This window comes from Achroia grisella, unplaced genomic scaffold (genome assembly GCF_030625045.1).
Source record: "Achroia grisella isolate CSIRO2021 unplaced genomic scaffold, CSIRO_AGI_Agris_v1 utg640, whole genome shotgun sequence".
NCBI lineage: Eukaryota > Metazoa > Arthropoda > Insecta > Lepidoptera > Pyralidae > Achroia > Achroia grisella.
This window is the reverse complement of record NW_026712977.1, coordinates 1,861,038-1,878,401: the sequence shown is the minus strand read 5'-3', so window position 1 is coordinate 1,878,401 and position 17,364 is coordinate 1,861,038. Positions and strand designations below refer to the sequence as shown.

At 34.8% G+C, this 17,364-nt stretch overlaps 1 protein-coding gene and 2 long non-coding RNA genes across 5 annotated transcripts; all 3 read left to right on the top strand.

Annotated features, from left to right (window-relative positions):
• The first annotated feature begins 858 nt into the window (after positions 1-858).
• On the top strand, positions 859-4,706 carry LOC131849126 (uncharacterized). The gene is made up of 2 exons (XM_059199119.1): positions 859-1,191; positions 1,323-4,706. The coding sequence occupies exons 1-2, from the start codon at positions 1,129-1,131 to the stop codon at positions 4,704-4,706; spliced, it is 3,447 nt and encodes a 1,148-aa protein (XP_059055102.1). The 5' UTR covers positions 859-1,128.
• A 4,974-nt stretch (positions 4,707-9,680) lies between these two features.
• LOC131849178 (uncharacterized) lies at positions 9,681-12,336 on the top strand. Its single transcript, XR_009357784.1, has 3 exons — positions 9,681-11,689; positions 11,983-12,140; positions 12,219-12,336. It is a non-coding gene; the product is annotated as an uncharacterized LOC131849178 (long non-coding RNA).
• Positions 12,337-12,379: 43 nt separating this feature from the next.
• On the top strand, positions 12,380-16,252 carry LOC131849177 (uncharacterized). Of its 3 annotated transcripts, XR_009357783.1 has the most exons (6): positions 12,380-12,416; positions 12,509-12,653; positions 12,749-12,888; positions 14,252-14,436; positions 15,135-15,207; positions 15,796-16,252. It is a non-coding gene; the product is annotated as an uncharacterized LOC131849177 (long non-coding RNA). The 3 variants fall into 3 exon arrangements; XR_009357782.1 differs by lacking the exon at positions 15,796-16,252 and having other exon boundaries at positions 12,513-12,653; positions 15,135-15,404; XR_009357781.1 differs by lacking the exon at positions 15,796-16,252 and having other exon boundaries at positions 15,135-15,404.
• The last annotated feature ends 1,112 nt before the right edge of the window (positions 16,253-17,364 follow it).

Genomic DNA, 17,364 nt, shown 5'->3' with positions numbered 1-17,364 from the left:
TCCCATTAATGCTGCAATCAATTCGAGCCTAGGCACAGTTATAGGTTTTGTTGGAGCAACTCTCGTTTTCGCTATTACAAATCGTACTGTAATGACACCATTATATTCAGATCGCAAAAATATACAACTAGCGTACGCGGTTTGGCTTGCATCACAAAATATATATAGTGAATTGTCACTGATTTCAATTAAACTTTGACTTAAACGTCTTGGTATCCTACATTGTTCTAGGATATCTATATTCTGTAACCAGTCATGGACTCCCCTTTCAATATCCTTTGGAAGTTCAATATACCAGTCAATATTTTTCTCCCAGCATTTTTGTATCAATAATTTGGGGATTAAAGTCGTAGGACACGAAAACCCTATTGGATCATAAATACTTTGTGCTAATGATAAGGTCCTTTTTGTAATCTTTGTCCCCAAAATATTTTTGAAATGTATTTTTAGGCCAATTCATCATGCATCATGCATGCACGAAAACATCAGTTCTTGGTATTATGTGGTATCCTACCACATAAGACCAAGAACTGATGTTTTCGTTACCTCTTCATCCGCAATAATAGGTCCCGTTACCCAACATCGTAATTCGAACTTGCCTTCATTCATAATAGCCTTGGAATTTGAAATAAATTCCATCATCTAACTCTCAGTATTAACACTAACTATACAATTATCTACATAGAAACTTGTTTTCAATTGTTTAGCTGTGATATTGTCATATTTATCAAGATGATATAATATGGTTGCAGCTAAAAGGTACGGACTTGTAGTTACTCCGAAAACTACTCGCCTATGACGATAAACCTTAAGTTTTTTATCAGACGTGTTGTGGTAGTATAGAAACTCTTTATAATACTATGATTTGTTTTTTTATTGTCTTGTCATATTGTAACATTTCAACATGTATATCTTACTAGCATTTTAGTTGAATTAAACCAATATTTCCTTATGGTCTATATCGTTTTGTATCAATTAATTCAACTAATAAAATACAATTAACAATGTCAAGAAAAAGTCGCAGTAAAAAGATTGAAGCAGATATAATGTCGATGCCAGGGCCGGCTTCTACAAGTTTAGCACGATATCTACGTCCGGAAAGATTTGAGTTAGACCCGAGTTCTACTGATGCCGATATTGAATGGACGCATTGGCTATATACATTTAACAATTTCCTATCAGAAAATAATGGTGAGTTTACTGATGAACATAAACTAAAAATTTTAATTAATCACTTATCTCCCAGTGTGTATGTAAACATAAAAGAATGTATTGATTATGAATCGGCTATTTTAATTTTGAATGGAATCTATATTAAACAGAAAAATGAAATACATGCACGTCATATTCTTGGCACTCGAAAGCAACGTAGTGATGAATCTATAGATCAATACTTACGTCAACTTAAATTACTTGCTCAAAAATGCTCTTTCAAGGATGTCAAAGCAGAACAATATCGATCAGAATATATCAGGGACGCATTTATTGCTGGTATTTCTTCACACAAAATACGCCAACGTTTGCTAGAAAATCTGGAACTGTCACTTGATCAAGCATTTAACCAAGCACTTTCACTAGAAATGGCAGAAACAAATTCTCGATCTTTCAATGATAACATACCGCTTAACGCAGTTGATTCCATATCTACCTTATCTGATTCACAAAATAAAAAAACCAAAACTTTGTCTTCTTACGATAATGAAGCGTCTACATCCATATCAGGAGATAATATAGCAGAAACCGTTATAGCTGCCACAACAAATAAAAGAAGATGTTTCTTTTGTGGTAGTAATGTAATTCATCAGCGGATAAGATGTCCAGCTTTAAATAGCACTTGTCAAATTTGTTTTAAAAAGGGACATTTTGCTAATGTTTGTCGAAGCAAACAAACTATGAATGCTGTCATAGTAAATGAGACTAATAATAGTAACTCTGCAGAGGTTGCAGCTATATCTGCAGCTTCTTTACCTAGTTTACATAAAGCAACTGTACCTATCACCATTAATAAGTATTATGCTGAAGCCCTTATCGATACTGGAAGCTCATTAAACTTTGTAAATGAAGAATTAGCGCACTTATTGAAACTTAAACAGAAACATTGTCAACAAATTATAACTTTAGCTTCACTTAATCATACATCACCAGTCAACTGTTACTGCAATGCAACTTTACAATTGAATAATCATTCGTACGACAATGTCAAATTATTAGTTGTACGTAATTTATGCGCTGATATTATACTAGGTCATGACTTACTTAAAGCTCATCACTCCTTAGAACTGAAGTTTGGTGGTCCCCGAGATCCTTTGAAGATATGTAATGTCATGGCTGCTAACTTACCTCATGCTACATTATTTTCAAATTTATCTCCTAATGTCAAACCCGTAGCAATAAAATCAAGACGTTACAGCGAGGGTGATCAACAATTTATTAAAGAAGAAGTTGAAAAACTATTAAAAGATGGAATCATTGAGCCAAGTATATCACCTTGGCGGGCACAAGTTCTAGTAACTGGCGGTGGTATCCATCGTAAACGTCTCGTTATTGATTATTCTCAAACTATAAATAAATTTACAGAACTTGATGCATATCCTTTACCTAATATTGAAGTACTTATATCAAAAATTGCGCGGAATAAATATTTTAGCCAAATTGATCTCAAAAGTGCCTACCATCAAGTACCAATTCAACAGAGAGAACGACCTTATACAGCATTTGAAGCATGCGGTAATCTATTTCAATTTACACGTATACCGTTTGGAGTAACAAATGGAGTATCAGCATTTCAAAGAACGATGCAATTTATCATATCTAACGAAAATCTTACTGACACTTATGCATATTTAGATGACGTTACTGTTTGTGGTAAGGATAAGCTTACTCATGATGCTAATCTAGCAAAATTTATGGCAACTGTAGCAAAGTATAAAATTACTCTAAACAAAGACAAATGTAATTTTGGTTCTGAGACTATTAATATATTAGGTTATACTATAGAGAACAATGTTTTAAGACCTGATAAAGAGCGTCTTAAACCTTTACTCTCCATGCCTGCACCTACAGATATAAATTCTCTAAAGAGAGTATTAGGTATGTTTGCACATTATTCTAAATGGATAAATAACTATTCAGAGAAAATAAGCAATTTAGCGACTAATAATTCATTTCCATTATCACGTGATGCAGAAATATCCTTTGAGAGTCTTAAGAAAGATATTGCAAACGCTGCTTTAATTGCTATTGACGACACACAAATGTTTACTGTAGAGACTGATGCTTCTGAACATGCCTTAGCAGCAACACTTTCACAAAATAGTCGCCCGGTAGCATTTTTCTCTCGCTCATTGACAGAGTCCGAAAGAAACCATTCTTCAATAGAGAAAGAAGCGTCGGCAATTGTTGAAAGCCTACGTAGATGGCGTCACTATTTAATTGGAAAACATTTTCTTTTAATAACGGATCAACAATCGGTTTCCTTCATGTTCAATCAAAAACATTCAAGTAAAATTAAGAACGAGAAAATAGAGAGATGGAGGCTTGAATTATCTTGTTTCAAGTTTGATATTATATATCGACCGGGTAAACAAAATATTGTATCTGATACATTGTCAAGAGTTTGTGCTAATATGTTTTCACGCAAAAATTTATATGAGCTTCATAATACATTAAGCCATCCAGGAATCACAAGAATGGCTCATTGGGTGCGGTCTAAGAATTTACCGTATTCGATTACTGAAATTAAGAATATGACTGCAAGTTGTCCTATTTGTTCAGAGATAAAGCCAAGATTTGCAAACAGTAAAGGACGACTTATTAAAGCGACGTCCCCATTTGAAAGACTTAGTTTAGACTTCAAAGGGCCGTTGCCTTCAAATTCCGAAAATAAATACATTTTAACTGTTGTTGATGAATTTTCTCGATTTCCCTTTGCCTACCCCTGCAAAGATGTATCATCCGCTACTATAATAGCAAGTTTAAAGCATCTTTTCTTTACTTTTGGAACTCCTCTCTATGTACATTCAGACCGTGGAACTGGATTTATGTCACAAGAATTTAAAGATTTCCTAATAAGGAATGATATTGCATGCAGCAGGACTACGCCTTATAATCCAGAAGGAAATGGCCAGGTCGAAAGACTGAATGGAACTCTGTGGAGAACTATACAATTATCCTTACGTTCCAAAAACCTAGATATTCGGTATTGGGAAGATGTCTTGCCTTTAGCGCTGCACTCAATTCGATCGTTATTATGCACAGCTACTAATGCTACACCACATGAGAAGATGTTCTGTTTCCCGAGACGATCTGGTAATGGAGTTTCTTTACCTTCTTGGTTAATGATTCCGGGCCCAGTACTATTAAAAAAAAATGTAAGAAAAAGTAAATATGATCCTTTAGTGGAAGAAGTGGAACTGCTGGAATCAAACCCAAACTATTCTATAATACGCTTTGCTGATGGGAGAGAGGATACAGTATCAAACCGACATCTAGCGCCAATTAATAGGCAAATTGAAGAAGTAGTCACTGAAGATGAAACGTATAACTCCATTCATAACTCTTCTGATACAGATGCCGAGATCTACCAGACAGCATCTGAGAATGAAAATTTAAATGCTGATAATTCCGGTTCAGAATTAGTTCATTCGCCCCAACAGCCTGTTCGTGAAAGAAGGCCCCCTGTTTACTTAAATGATTATGAATCATAAGGATGGGTGAATGTGGTAGTATAGAAACTCTTTATAATACTATGATTTGTTTTTTTATTGTCTTGTCATATTGTAACATTTCAACATGTATATCTTACTAGCATTTTAGTTGAATTAAACCAATATTTCCTTATGGTCTATATCGTTTTGTATCACGTGTTAACGTCTTTCCACCATAAAAACTTCAGGTACTCTCAATCTTCAGGATGAAGGCTAATTTGTAAGAAGGCCTTTTTGATATCTGACGTTATACCTATCGCACCTTTTCTAAACTGTATTAATAAGCGAAGTATATCTTCAATTAGATTAGAACCCTTTTCAAGACACGTGTTGAGACCGACACCTTTCTTAGTAGAAGCAGAAGCATCGAAAACTGGCCTTATTTTGGTTGTAAGACTGCTATCCTTAACCACAGCATGATGTGGTAAATAGTGACCGTATTGAGTGTCATCATTCTCTACAATTTCTATTATACCGCTTTCTAACCACTCATTAAAAACTTGGTCATACTCTAATAATAAACCTATTTTGTTAAGTTTTACAGTCGTCGTGTTCAGCCGTTTTAGAGCCACCTCATAATTAGGTGATAAAATATCCCCAGTCTCCTTCCATGGTAATCTAACTTCATATCTATTCTCTTCGTTTATACATATGGTGTCCCTGAAAAAATTCCCTACTTCCTCCTCGCGTCTTGTTACCGTTTTGGTTTGTGCATTATCTATAATACCTAACGTTTCTAACTTCCAAATCAAAAAATCCCTTGCGAGAGTGCTTTAAGGAATCAAATATCCTCACCGTTGCTTCTCAATATATTTATGAAAACATCATGTATGCCAGGAAGAATATAGACAGTTTCAAAAGAGTTAGTGATTGCACTAATAAAAGCTTACGTAACAATAACAAACTGATTTTACCTAAATGTCGTTTGGCTAAAGTTAGTAATTCGTTTTATGGCAATTGCGTAAGGTTTTACAATAAAATACCAGAGTCTGTTATAAATCTGCCAGAAAAAAGATTTAAATGTCGAATAAAACACTTCCTTTGCAAAAAAGCTTACTATAAAATTGAAGAATTCGTTAACGATAATAATGTTTTTGTAGAAAAATTTTAAATACATAGCACTGACAATATTATCTGATTACACTAATAATGAGTGCGTAGCGATTTCTATGTTGATTGTCGCATGCCTCTTACTTGTTACACTGTAATTATTTATATAAAAAAAACATCTATCAAAAAGAGCAACACACAAGTTTCTTGCTCATTCTTCTTGTGATGAATCTGCATTCCGAATGAGTGGTAGAATCAAAATATGACTATTCAAAAGTGCTTGTAATGAGTTTATTTGAATAAAGATTATTTCTATTTCTATTTCTATTTCTATTCCAAAAGTCCTCTATATTAAACGAACAAGTAAGAGCACTTACAAATACTGAAGAAGAAGTCGAATACGAAGAGCAATACACACCACACGCGGGGCCTTGTATAGTCCACCTAAGTTTCGTTTCAGTTGCGAAGAGATAGTCGTCTACCTGCACTGATCGTCCGGTTAACAAGGTACCTAAAAATCAGAAACTATTAATAAATCTATTTTAGAAACATCATCTATAGGATCTGAAATAAAAACACCTTTTTATTTTAAAACAGACAAAATATCATTTCCCTTTTTTATCATAGGTATGTTACTACTATTTTTGACAGTTAAATTGTAAATTTTATGCATTTGTTTTTGAGTAATAGTTCCACCAAACAAGTTTTGACTCATTTCTTGTATGTCACATGCCTTTAGTTTTAATTTATAAGCCACATCCTTAGTGACGAATGTTTGTTGAGCACCACTGTCTAAAAGAACTCTGACTGTAATATTCTCATTTCCGTTACATATTTTTGCTTTCAAAGTCTGCAATAAAACTGTTTTATTAGGAATACCACCCTGGTTGAGACTCTTGTGACGTGCCGGCGGTGCTTGTTTCCACATTAGGCTTATTGAAATCACTGCACATTATAGGAAAATGTCTCTTCGTACATACAACACATTTCGGGTACTTTCTACACCTTTTTGCAGAATGTCCAATGTTAAGACATATGTAACACGCATTCAGTCTTAAGTATTCCTTCCGCTTATCCAAGTTTTTACAAATAGCAGTAGCACATTCTGAACTGGCATGTGAATTCTTATCGCACCACACACATATCTTTTCTTTACGCTCAAAGTGATTCCTATCAGGAGATCTTTTCTTTTTATCCTTACTATTTGTCATATTCAAACATGCAGCAGAAGACATAGAAATATCCTGTCCCATATAATTATTAGATGTTTTAAAACGAGACAAACGTATCCTTTCATCAGATTCAACCTCCGACTTGACAAAGTTCAGAAGCCTGGATAATGGCCTAATATTTTCATTATTTCGTTCATTAATATGTGACCTATTCCAAGCTTTCAATATATCTTCAGGTAATGAGGATTCCACCAATGGTAATAAAAAAGATGAGTACTTCTCCTGGGTTACTCCCATAGATTCGAGTGCCAAAATTTGTGTCGTCAGAGCGTCATATAATGTACGAATTGACCCCTTCTGTACACCTTTTGCCTGTGCTAGAACCAGATTAAGTAACTCTCTCACATAGTATTCTATTATCATTTCATCTTTGGCAAACCGATACTTAAGTTGTTCTATGGCTACATTATAATTCTCGCCTGATGGTGGAAAACTTTCTAAGAATTCTCTCGCTACTGACCCTGTTTCCATGCATTGAAGCAGGTAGTGGAATTTGTCATCATTATCAATCTGGTTATCAAGGTGTATCCATTTGAACTGGGACCAGAACCTCAACCAATTCCTGATCTCCCCATTGTACCTCGGAAGTTCAAGCTTTGGAAGGTGAAAGTGTCTATTGCCATTTGTTTTTGACGACAACTGACTTTCTTCTATTTCATTGACAGCTGACTTCGGTGGAGAAATAGAAAATTTACTTGCCTTTTGCTTCAACATATAGTAACGTGAGTCATAGATATCCGCTTCATCGATGTCTTTATTGAATTGTTCTTCATCACGGTTATCATCATCGAGCCATACACTAACAATTTTATTCTGCGTCAGTGTATGTCGAATAATTTATTTAGCTTCTCAAACTCGGCTGGGATAAATTCGTCGTTGCTCTCCAATAGCCCTTCCAACTTTTGAGCACACAATGAGAACCTATGACGCGCTAATGTCCTCTCTGCCTTAATCTTTTCCATTTTAAATACCAGTATACCGTCCTGTCACGGTCGCCAGTATGTGGATGGCTCGTTTTAGGAAAAGAAAATACTAATAGAAAAGCTGAATAGAAAAAGTATATTTATTGCAAAAATTTCTAAATATCTAATTTGACACAAAAAAATACAACATTCTCTCTTTTTAAAATATTGACATAAAAAAGAATTGTACATAAAACCTCAACACCAATGGTCGACTGACCCGAAAGAGAAACTTGATGGAGTGAAGTTTCAATTGCAGACACAAGTTTGTTCCGGTACTCTATAACTTTTGCCTTCGACATATTAGCATGGTCGCTGTACAAAGTATCTCCAGTACTGTCATCTGCATAGCAATGAATGTTGTTGATTTATAATATGTCATTGATATGCAGAAGGAACGGAGGCGAAGATAGCACACAGCCCTGAGGAACACTAGCATTCACAAAATGTGAATCGGACCATCGACAACGATCTTGATCTGCTCTGCTCTGATCAGCTAGAAAGCTGGCGACCCATTTGTATAACTTCGCATTCAACCCAAAGGATGGCTTTGAAAGCTTTGAAAGAAGAGCTTTGAGCCAAACCCGATCAAAGGCCTTCGCAATATCCAGACTAACTGATAGATAACCTCTTACTCTCAATAGCCACTTCCCATCGATGTGTCATATACACTGGAAGATTACCAGCTGAGCGACCCTGGCGAAAGCCATACTGACAATCAGAAATCCACTGGTTCACTTCTTGGGATCGTAAGAGTTGACCCCGCACGCAGTTCCCAGGGAAGACGGGGGAAGTGGTAGGTTCCATAGGGAATCCACAGAGATGGGGCCCGCTATATAGTGAGCCACCGCCGTCGGAGTCGTGGTGGACTGAATTCGATCCGGCATACGGAGTTGAGGAGTTGACGGTTAACAATCGACTCCATGGCCTTTGAGAATAAGGAGGTTATGGCTATGGGCCTATAGTTAGCTGGATCTGAGATCTCCCTTTCTTAGAGATCGGGTGAACCAAAGCCGTCTTACAAAGTTTCGGGACTACATCTGTAGAGTAGCAGTACCAAAAATTCGCGTTACTACCGGAGCCAACTCAGGTGCACACGTCCCGAGCACAATAGCGGAAAAACCGTCAGGCCCACTCGACTTATGGTTGTCTAGGGAGAAAAGAGACTTACGTATCAGCTTTTGGGTAAATTTTACCTCAGGCATAAAATCTCACACCGCGAGATGACCGGCGGTGATTGCGGTATCGTCTAGTGGTTGGATGCAAAAAGAAAGCCAAGGAGATCGGACTTCTCTTTGGCATATTTGGCCAGCGAGTTATCCGCTCTGCGCAGTGGTGGAAAAGATGGCTGACAGAAATTTCCCTGAGCAATTTTGGCAAGAGACCAAAAAACCCGGGATGGAAGACTGTTCAGTCTCCTACCAATTCTGCTGATGTGCTTCGAATTTGCTGGGGCTATAACACTTTTGAAGGACCTGGAAGCGGAGTTATACTTCCTTTTAAGGGCACTGTTTTCTGGATCACTCGACTTCACAGCTGCAATCCAGTCACGGAAGCATTTCTGCTTATGGCGAGACGCCGATCTACAGGATCCGCTATACCAGGACTGAGATCTACCACCGACAGGTACCTGGGAATTCGACAGAATCGAACCTCGGTGACAGATTCAGCTATTACATCAGGATTGTCCAGTGCGAAGCAAACTCGCCCCCATGGGTAAGATGCAAAAAAACTTCGCATCTCATCCCAATCTGCCAACTTAAAATGCCAAACACGACGTCGACCAGTAGATTGCGGCAAAGAAGTATGCGTGAAAGGCACTTCGCTCCGTATCAGACAATGATCAGAGGATCCCAGTGAGACTTACTTACTACAGAAGCTAGAAAGCTAGTGTTGTTAATAAAATATAATTTCTATATTGAAATGTTGAGTTGGTTAAAAAGTAAATATTTCCTCCGTCGACTTGAGCCTAAGAATTTCAGCCCCTCAAAGAACTTAACGTTTTTTGTTGTAAGATATCTGCGCTATTTTGGCAACATTCGTGGAAAACTTGGCGCCGGCAGCATCGCACCATGGGACAAAAGGATGAGGAACCTATGGCGGAGATCAGCCGTTAGTAAAAGTGGACGACTTACTTATCCTATACATAATTAAAATATTTTTACAATTACGTAGAGATAATTTGATGGCTCGGCATGGAAGATAGTAATGGCATTTGAAAACAAATTAGGGATTTTTTTAATATTGATGTTTGTCTGTTTGTTATGGATATCAGGGTACTTGCGATATGCAGTATATAAAGGACATGGGTTAAAGCAGGTCATCCGATGCAACTGGTACCCCTCAAAATGCCAAGTATTACCATTTATCTATAATGACTATTGTTTGGAACGTCTGGATAAAATCAAAAAATGGCTAAAGCATGATGTTTTTATTAGCCAATTTGAAATGATATTAGGGATTCAGTCTTACATGATTATTGCTATGCTATATTATGATCTGTATAATGTACATGAAATATATCACCTTCCTATTATTATTATTCAAATGTGTCTTTTATTCAAATGTGTCTTTTATTCAAATGTGTCTTTTATTCAAATGTGTCTTTTATTCAAATGTGTCTTTTATTCAAATGTGTCTTTTATTCAAATGTGTCTTTTATTCAAATGTGTCTTTTATTCAAATGTGTCTTTATTCAAATGTGTCTTTATTCAAATGTGTCTTTTTATTCAGATGTTTTTATATGCTACGCAAGCGTAAATTGCAAATGTACCATATATTCAAATGTTTTTATTGTTATTTACACTATATGCAACACACAACACTACAGAGAATATACAAAAATATATATTTTGTGGGCTAATGCTGTAATAATAAGATTGCATAAACTTTCACACATTCACATAAGTACAAAGTAACAGAATAGTATGATTCATATAACGGGCCGAAAGGTTCTGTATGAACAAATATTATTTGATTGAACAAAGAACGCCTATTTTAAAAAAATAATTAAGTCGAAATGGAAACAGAGTGCTATTTGATTAGTCAATTTATGTGTGACAGTTTATATATAAATTACTGTGCCTCTAGCGAGAAAGACTACAATTCCAGGTATAGCTATTACCTTTTTAAGGTTACTTGAAATAAACAAACTTTTCTGTTTCTTTAAAAACAACAAATAGTAGCAATAACAAATATGTAAACGAAAAGTTTTATCACTAGAGGCACAGGTTGTGGTGTTGGGAATGGCTTACGTCATTTCAGGGCTGCTTTTCCTCGTGGATACGTCCACGTGGAACTCGGCAGTCAGGTAATGACTTGGATTGCACCATGGGCACCGACTAATGACAGCTCTTGAGAGTTGTTCTTACTTGGTTGGCTAATAATCGGACACGGGTAGGACGAGCCGCGATCTTAGAAGGAAAGTTCGCTCCCTAAATCTTCGACAAAAGTCGATGCTTCTGGGTATGTGAGGAATCGCTGGCTTGCCCTGCTCGTTTGTTTTTCCTCTTGTTTTCTTCCTCTCCTTTTACTTTATTTTGTTTCTTTTGATGTGAGCTATTCTTTCTCTGTTCTTTTGTCTTTTCTGTCTTTTTGTTTCCTTCGGTGTTGTGTTTTCTTTTTCCCTTCTTGATGTAAATGTGTTCGAGACCACACCCAAGAAAAATGGAAGAAAGTGAAGAAAAAGGCGGAAGAATTCAAGGAGAAATCCATTATGGCCAAATTATGGGAGCTGAAAGTAAGTATAATATAATAATATAAAAAATTATAGTCCTTTGATAGTAATTAAAATTTCCAATTACGTGTTAGTTTTTATGAACATTATATTTTCAACTTTTGTTTAAAAATACCGTATTGCTAAATTATCTTAAATATAGTTATTGTATCTAAATAGAATGGTCAACTCTTGCCTTCCTAATTCTAACGGTTCGTTAATACACAAAAAGCTTATTCTATTTTTAAATGTATTATAACTATTTGTCTCTGTGAAGAACCTACATCCAAGTAATTAAGTAAGTTATTCCTAAACAGGATTGACATCGAGCAGGCGAATGGTTCCGCCGACCTTCAGATCAATGGGATAAGGCAAATAATATTATCACTTTAATGATACGATGAATGTTGCACGTTGGACAGAATTACTCATATGTTTCTGTACCAGTTCATTATGTGGCTATTTTATTACTCCAGTAAGTTTATTTGAATGTGAATTTAAATTACTTATTTTTAGTGAAACAATTAGTTTAGACTATATTTTATTTTTCAAGGCTCAAAAACATCTCACTTGCACACACACCACTCACAGTGATACCACGCATATCATCATAGTTGTGAGGAGTATTGCGTTACATTTACTACAAGCACTTCACTGAAGGAATGCAAAACAAATACCAGGTGTATTCGTTCGAATTAGTAATTCGTTCAGGTCGGTTCGAATTACACAGCTGTGATATGGGCAAACAAAGGTGAGTTCTAACTTCATCCTTATTGATGTAATTTTTAACATTACTTTTCCACAACATATGTAACAATTAGTTTATGTTATATTTTTTTTAAGGAAGCCAACATCACACATGACCACCTATTCACACACATCTTCATAGTTGTGAGGATGTGTTAGATTTACTACAAACACTTCACTGAAGAAATACAAAACAGATATACCTGAGAATCGAATTATAATACTCCATGTGCAAACAAAGGTGAGTTCTTTCATCCTAATTGATGTCATTTTTTAACATTACTTTTCCGCAAAATATGTAACAATTAGTTTATGTTATAGTTTATATTTTTCAAGGAAGCCAACCACCCACAATGGCACCACGCATATCCTCATAGTTGTGAGGAGGCCTTAGATTTACTGTAAACACTTCAGTGAAAAAATACAAAACAGATACACCTGAGAATCGAAATATACGACGACACGTGCAAACAAAGGTGAGTTCTTACCTCATCCTAATGGATGTCATTATTGTACACAATTTTAAGGGGGTGGGGTGGATCTTTAACATATCCATTCAGGTTAGGGTAGGTTTAGGTCTACTTCTTCAAGATCCTGGGAGCTTGCAATGATAGTTGAGATACAGAATAGAAGTGTTTAACATATGAAATTGTCGTACTGGCTACTTTGATCTCAAATATCTCCTTTTTGGTTAGGAATTCCAATTTCAAATTTGTATAGCTATTTACTTTTGTTGTTCGAAAACCGTAATCCATATGTTTTTTCCATCTTTAGTTTACAAAATGGAAATCTTAAAATATCACGCTATTTATAAGTACGAGTTCCGCCGTGGCATCAGTACTGCAGAAACGTCTCGAAGGACTAATGACGTGTATGGTGGTAGTGTCGCAAAAAAAAACAGTCACTTTTTAGTTCCAACGTTTTCGTTCTGAAAATTTCTACCTGCAAAACAAGCCCCGTGGGCAGCCGGAGTCCAAAGAGTTTTAATTGAAGCCAATTGGGAAGGTGAAAAAGCTCGAGCAAATCGACAAACGCGCGTAGACTGCTGCATTAAATTTGTCACCTGGCATAATAATGAAAGGATTTTAAATCGAATCATTACCTGTGATGAAAAGCAGATAGATCTTGTACGATAATCGGAAAAGCTCATCGCAATGGCTGAGATTTGGCGAACTAGCGAAATCCTGCTCTAAGCGAAAAATGACACAAAAAAGTTACTTGTGAGCGTTTGGCGGACTAGTGCCTGTGTTGTTCACTTCAGCTTTCTTAAATCTGGCCAGACGATTACGGTGGATGTGTATTGCCAGCAATTGTAGACCATGATGGTAAAGCTACTTGCTACACAACTGAGGCTGGTCAATCGCCGTAGGTCACTGCTTCTTCAGGACAACGCTAGACCAATCACTGCACAACAGACAGTTACCAAATTAGAACAGCTCAATTGGTGTTGTGGTGTCTAAGACATCCACCGTACTTCCCGGACCTTGTACCAACATAATACCATTTTTGTCGAAATTTGGATGACTTCTTGCAAAAATTTCAACTCAGATGGGGCAGTCTAAATCGCGTTCAAAAATTTTATTGATTCCCGTCCGAATAGTTTTTTAGTAAAAGGATCAATATGGCATATAAAAGTGCATAAATAGCAATAATACAGACTTTGATTAAATAAATATATTATATTTTGAAAAAATCGACTTTACCCCTACCATCCTAATATATGTGTTTGATCTCTTAAGGATTCAAGACTTATTGAGAAGATTCTCATAATAGTGATTGTGTTCTACGAAACATTTTTTTTAGGAAACATGGCTATTGATGGATAATGTACATTTACAGAGTTGCCGTCGTTTATACCACGAACGGTATATTCATACCAGCAGTAAACCGATCACTATCGGTTAGCCTCTGCTTCACTCTAAGGACAGGAAGTAAATCAAGGCTGCAGAAGATGCTAATGCGCATCGAACGAACGGGTGAGGTCGCTGATCGATCACGACGACATCACGACACAAGCTACAAAGGTGAGCATGTGGCTGTTCACATAATATATGTAGGGATATTAAAAATATTTAGTTCGAAAATTATATTTGATTTTAAACAATTCAACAAAGTTTTAAGACTTTATTTCGTTAATTAAACATTGAATAAATTACCAACAACTTGATTATTTGAGAAACAAAATAATTGTAAATAGAAGCCGAAAATGCGTTAGAAACTCAAATCAAAATTCTACTCGGTAGGTGTGTATGTGTGAGTAGTTAACACATTTAAAACAGTATTGTAGTATTCGCGACTGTCTGTACCTCGGCTTTGTTGCGTTGCTATATACCACAGCTTAAAATTTAGAGAATCAGATTTCTAGTAATTATTGTATTTAAAAGCATAAGTTATTTTATTATTGGTAGGAATTGATTAGAAATTAAAAAAACACAGTATATTTTTTACATAGGAATGTTAGCGTATATTATATAAACAAAATGTAAAATTTATTTTAATTTAGTAATAACTATTATTACTTTTTAGTAATAACTGTTACTATAAATGGGTAGCAAATGATAGCTGTTTATATCAGTACTTAATAATTAACAAAAATTAGTTCGTGTAATCATGGCAAATGGTTATTTATATTTCAGATAGAAAAATTTATTGTAACAATAATAAAAATAAGACAAAATTTGCAAATTAAGTATTAAAATCATATTTTAACATTTTTTGACAGAATCCATCACCTGAAGAAACAGAAAGAGGTGATTTTTTAATTCTTTTATTAGTTGTTCCCGTCAAGCATAGTGGTAAGTGATTTAATAATTCTTTTACTTTAAATATATTGAGAATATAATATTTAGGATGTGTTTGTTTCACCTAAATATATAATTGTACATAATAGGCTTGTTAAACATAGTGATATATTAGTTTGACTTGGGGCCATAATGTAAACTTTGTTTGATTGTTATACATGGGAGTTATAATAAGACTTGACGATTTCGGAGGTGCGCGAACTTGTTTCCTATGGTTGCGGGTTCGATTCCTCGCACGGCGCATGTATTAGTGTTCACGTGTATGTATGTTTGTACAGTCTGGGTATTTTTATGTATGTTATGTATGTGGTTACAAAGAAAAAAGTTTCAAGGTATTTATATAAGTTGTCTGATACCCATGATGCGGCTTCGCTTGCCTTGGGTAGGGTGACGCTGTGTGGTCCAGGTTTATTAATATTAATTATAAGTAAGCTTATAGGAGACCGTTCAAATTCATGTTGGTATGCTACATGTAAATTATTATGTAGATATATTCATCAATTACGATATGTGGATATTTTTATTATTTTCTATTGTTGTGTTACTGCGTGCATGTTAGTGTTATTAAATTATTTTATTCAGGTTTTACAAGTGTTTATTTTCTGGAGTGGTCAATAAGTGAAACAGGTATTTTATTAGTTGTTCCCGTCAAGCATAGCGGTAAGTGTTTTGATAATTATTTTACTTTAAATGAAAGTGGTCTAAAATATATTGAGAATATAATATTTGGGATGTGTTAGTTTCACTTAAATATATAATTGTACATAATAGGCTTGTTATACACAGTGACATATTAGTTTGACTTGGGGCCATAATCTAGACTTTGTTTGATTGTTAGATATGGGAGTTATAATAAGACTTGATGATTTCGGAAGTGTAGTGGTTTGGCGTAAACCTTGTTACCTATGGTTGCGGGTTCGATTCCTCGCACGGCGCATGTATTGGTGTTCGTGTGTATGTATGTTTGTACGGTCTGGGTATTTCTATGTATGTTATGTATGTGGGTACAAAGAAAAAAGATTCTAGGTATTTATGTCAATTGTCTATGACACGGCTTCGCTTGCCTTGGGTAGGGTGATGCTGTGTGAATGTAAATTATTATGTAGATAGATTCATCAATTACTACATGTGGATAATTATATTATTCTCTATTGTTATGTTATTGTGTGCATTTTAGTGTTTTACAAGTATTTATTTCCTTTTCTATAAATTGTGTGTTTTACTATGTAAATTATTTATGTATTTAATTAAAAAAAAAGAGAAAAAAAGTATAAAAATAGAATGAAAAATAAAAAAGAATAAAAAAAGAAAAAATAATAAAAAAAGAAAAAATAATAAAAAAAGAAAAAAGAATAAAAAAAGAAAAAAGAATAAAAAAGAAAAAAGAATAAAAGAAGAAAAAAGAATAAAAAAGAAAAAAGAATAAAAAAAGAAAATATAATAAAAAAAGAAAAAAGAATAAAAAAAGAAAAAAGAATAAAAAAAAAGAAAAAAGAATAAAAAAAAGAATAAAAAAAAAGAAAAAATAATAAAAAAAAGAAAAAATAATAAAAAAAAGAAAAAAGAATAAAAAAAAAAGAAAAAAATAATAAAAACAAGAAAAGAGAATAAAAAAAAGAAAAAAGAAAAGAGAATAAAAAAATAAGTCCTGGAGTGGTCGATAAGTTGTTCCCGTCAAGCATAGTGGTAAGTGATTTAATCATTCTTTTACTTTAAATATATTGAGAATATAATATTTAGGATGTATTTGTTTCACCTAAATATATAATTGTACATAATAATAGACTTATTAAACATAGTGATATATTAGTTTGACTCGTGGCCATAATGTAAACTTTGTTTGATTGTTATACATGGGAGTTATAATAAGACTTGATGATTTCGGAGGTGTAGTGGTTTGGCGTGAACTTGTTTTCTATGGTTGCGGGTTCGATTCCTCGCACGGCGCATGTATTGGTGTTCGCGTGTATGTATGTTTGTACAGTCTGGGTATTTCTATGTATGTTATGTATGTGGTTACAAAGAAAAAAGTTTCAAGGTATTTATATAAGTTGTCTGATACCCATGACGCGGCTTCGCTTGCCTTGGGTAGGGTGACGCTGTGTGGTCCAGGTTTATTAATATTAATAATAAGTAAGCTTATAGGAGACC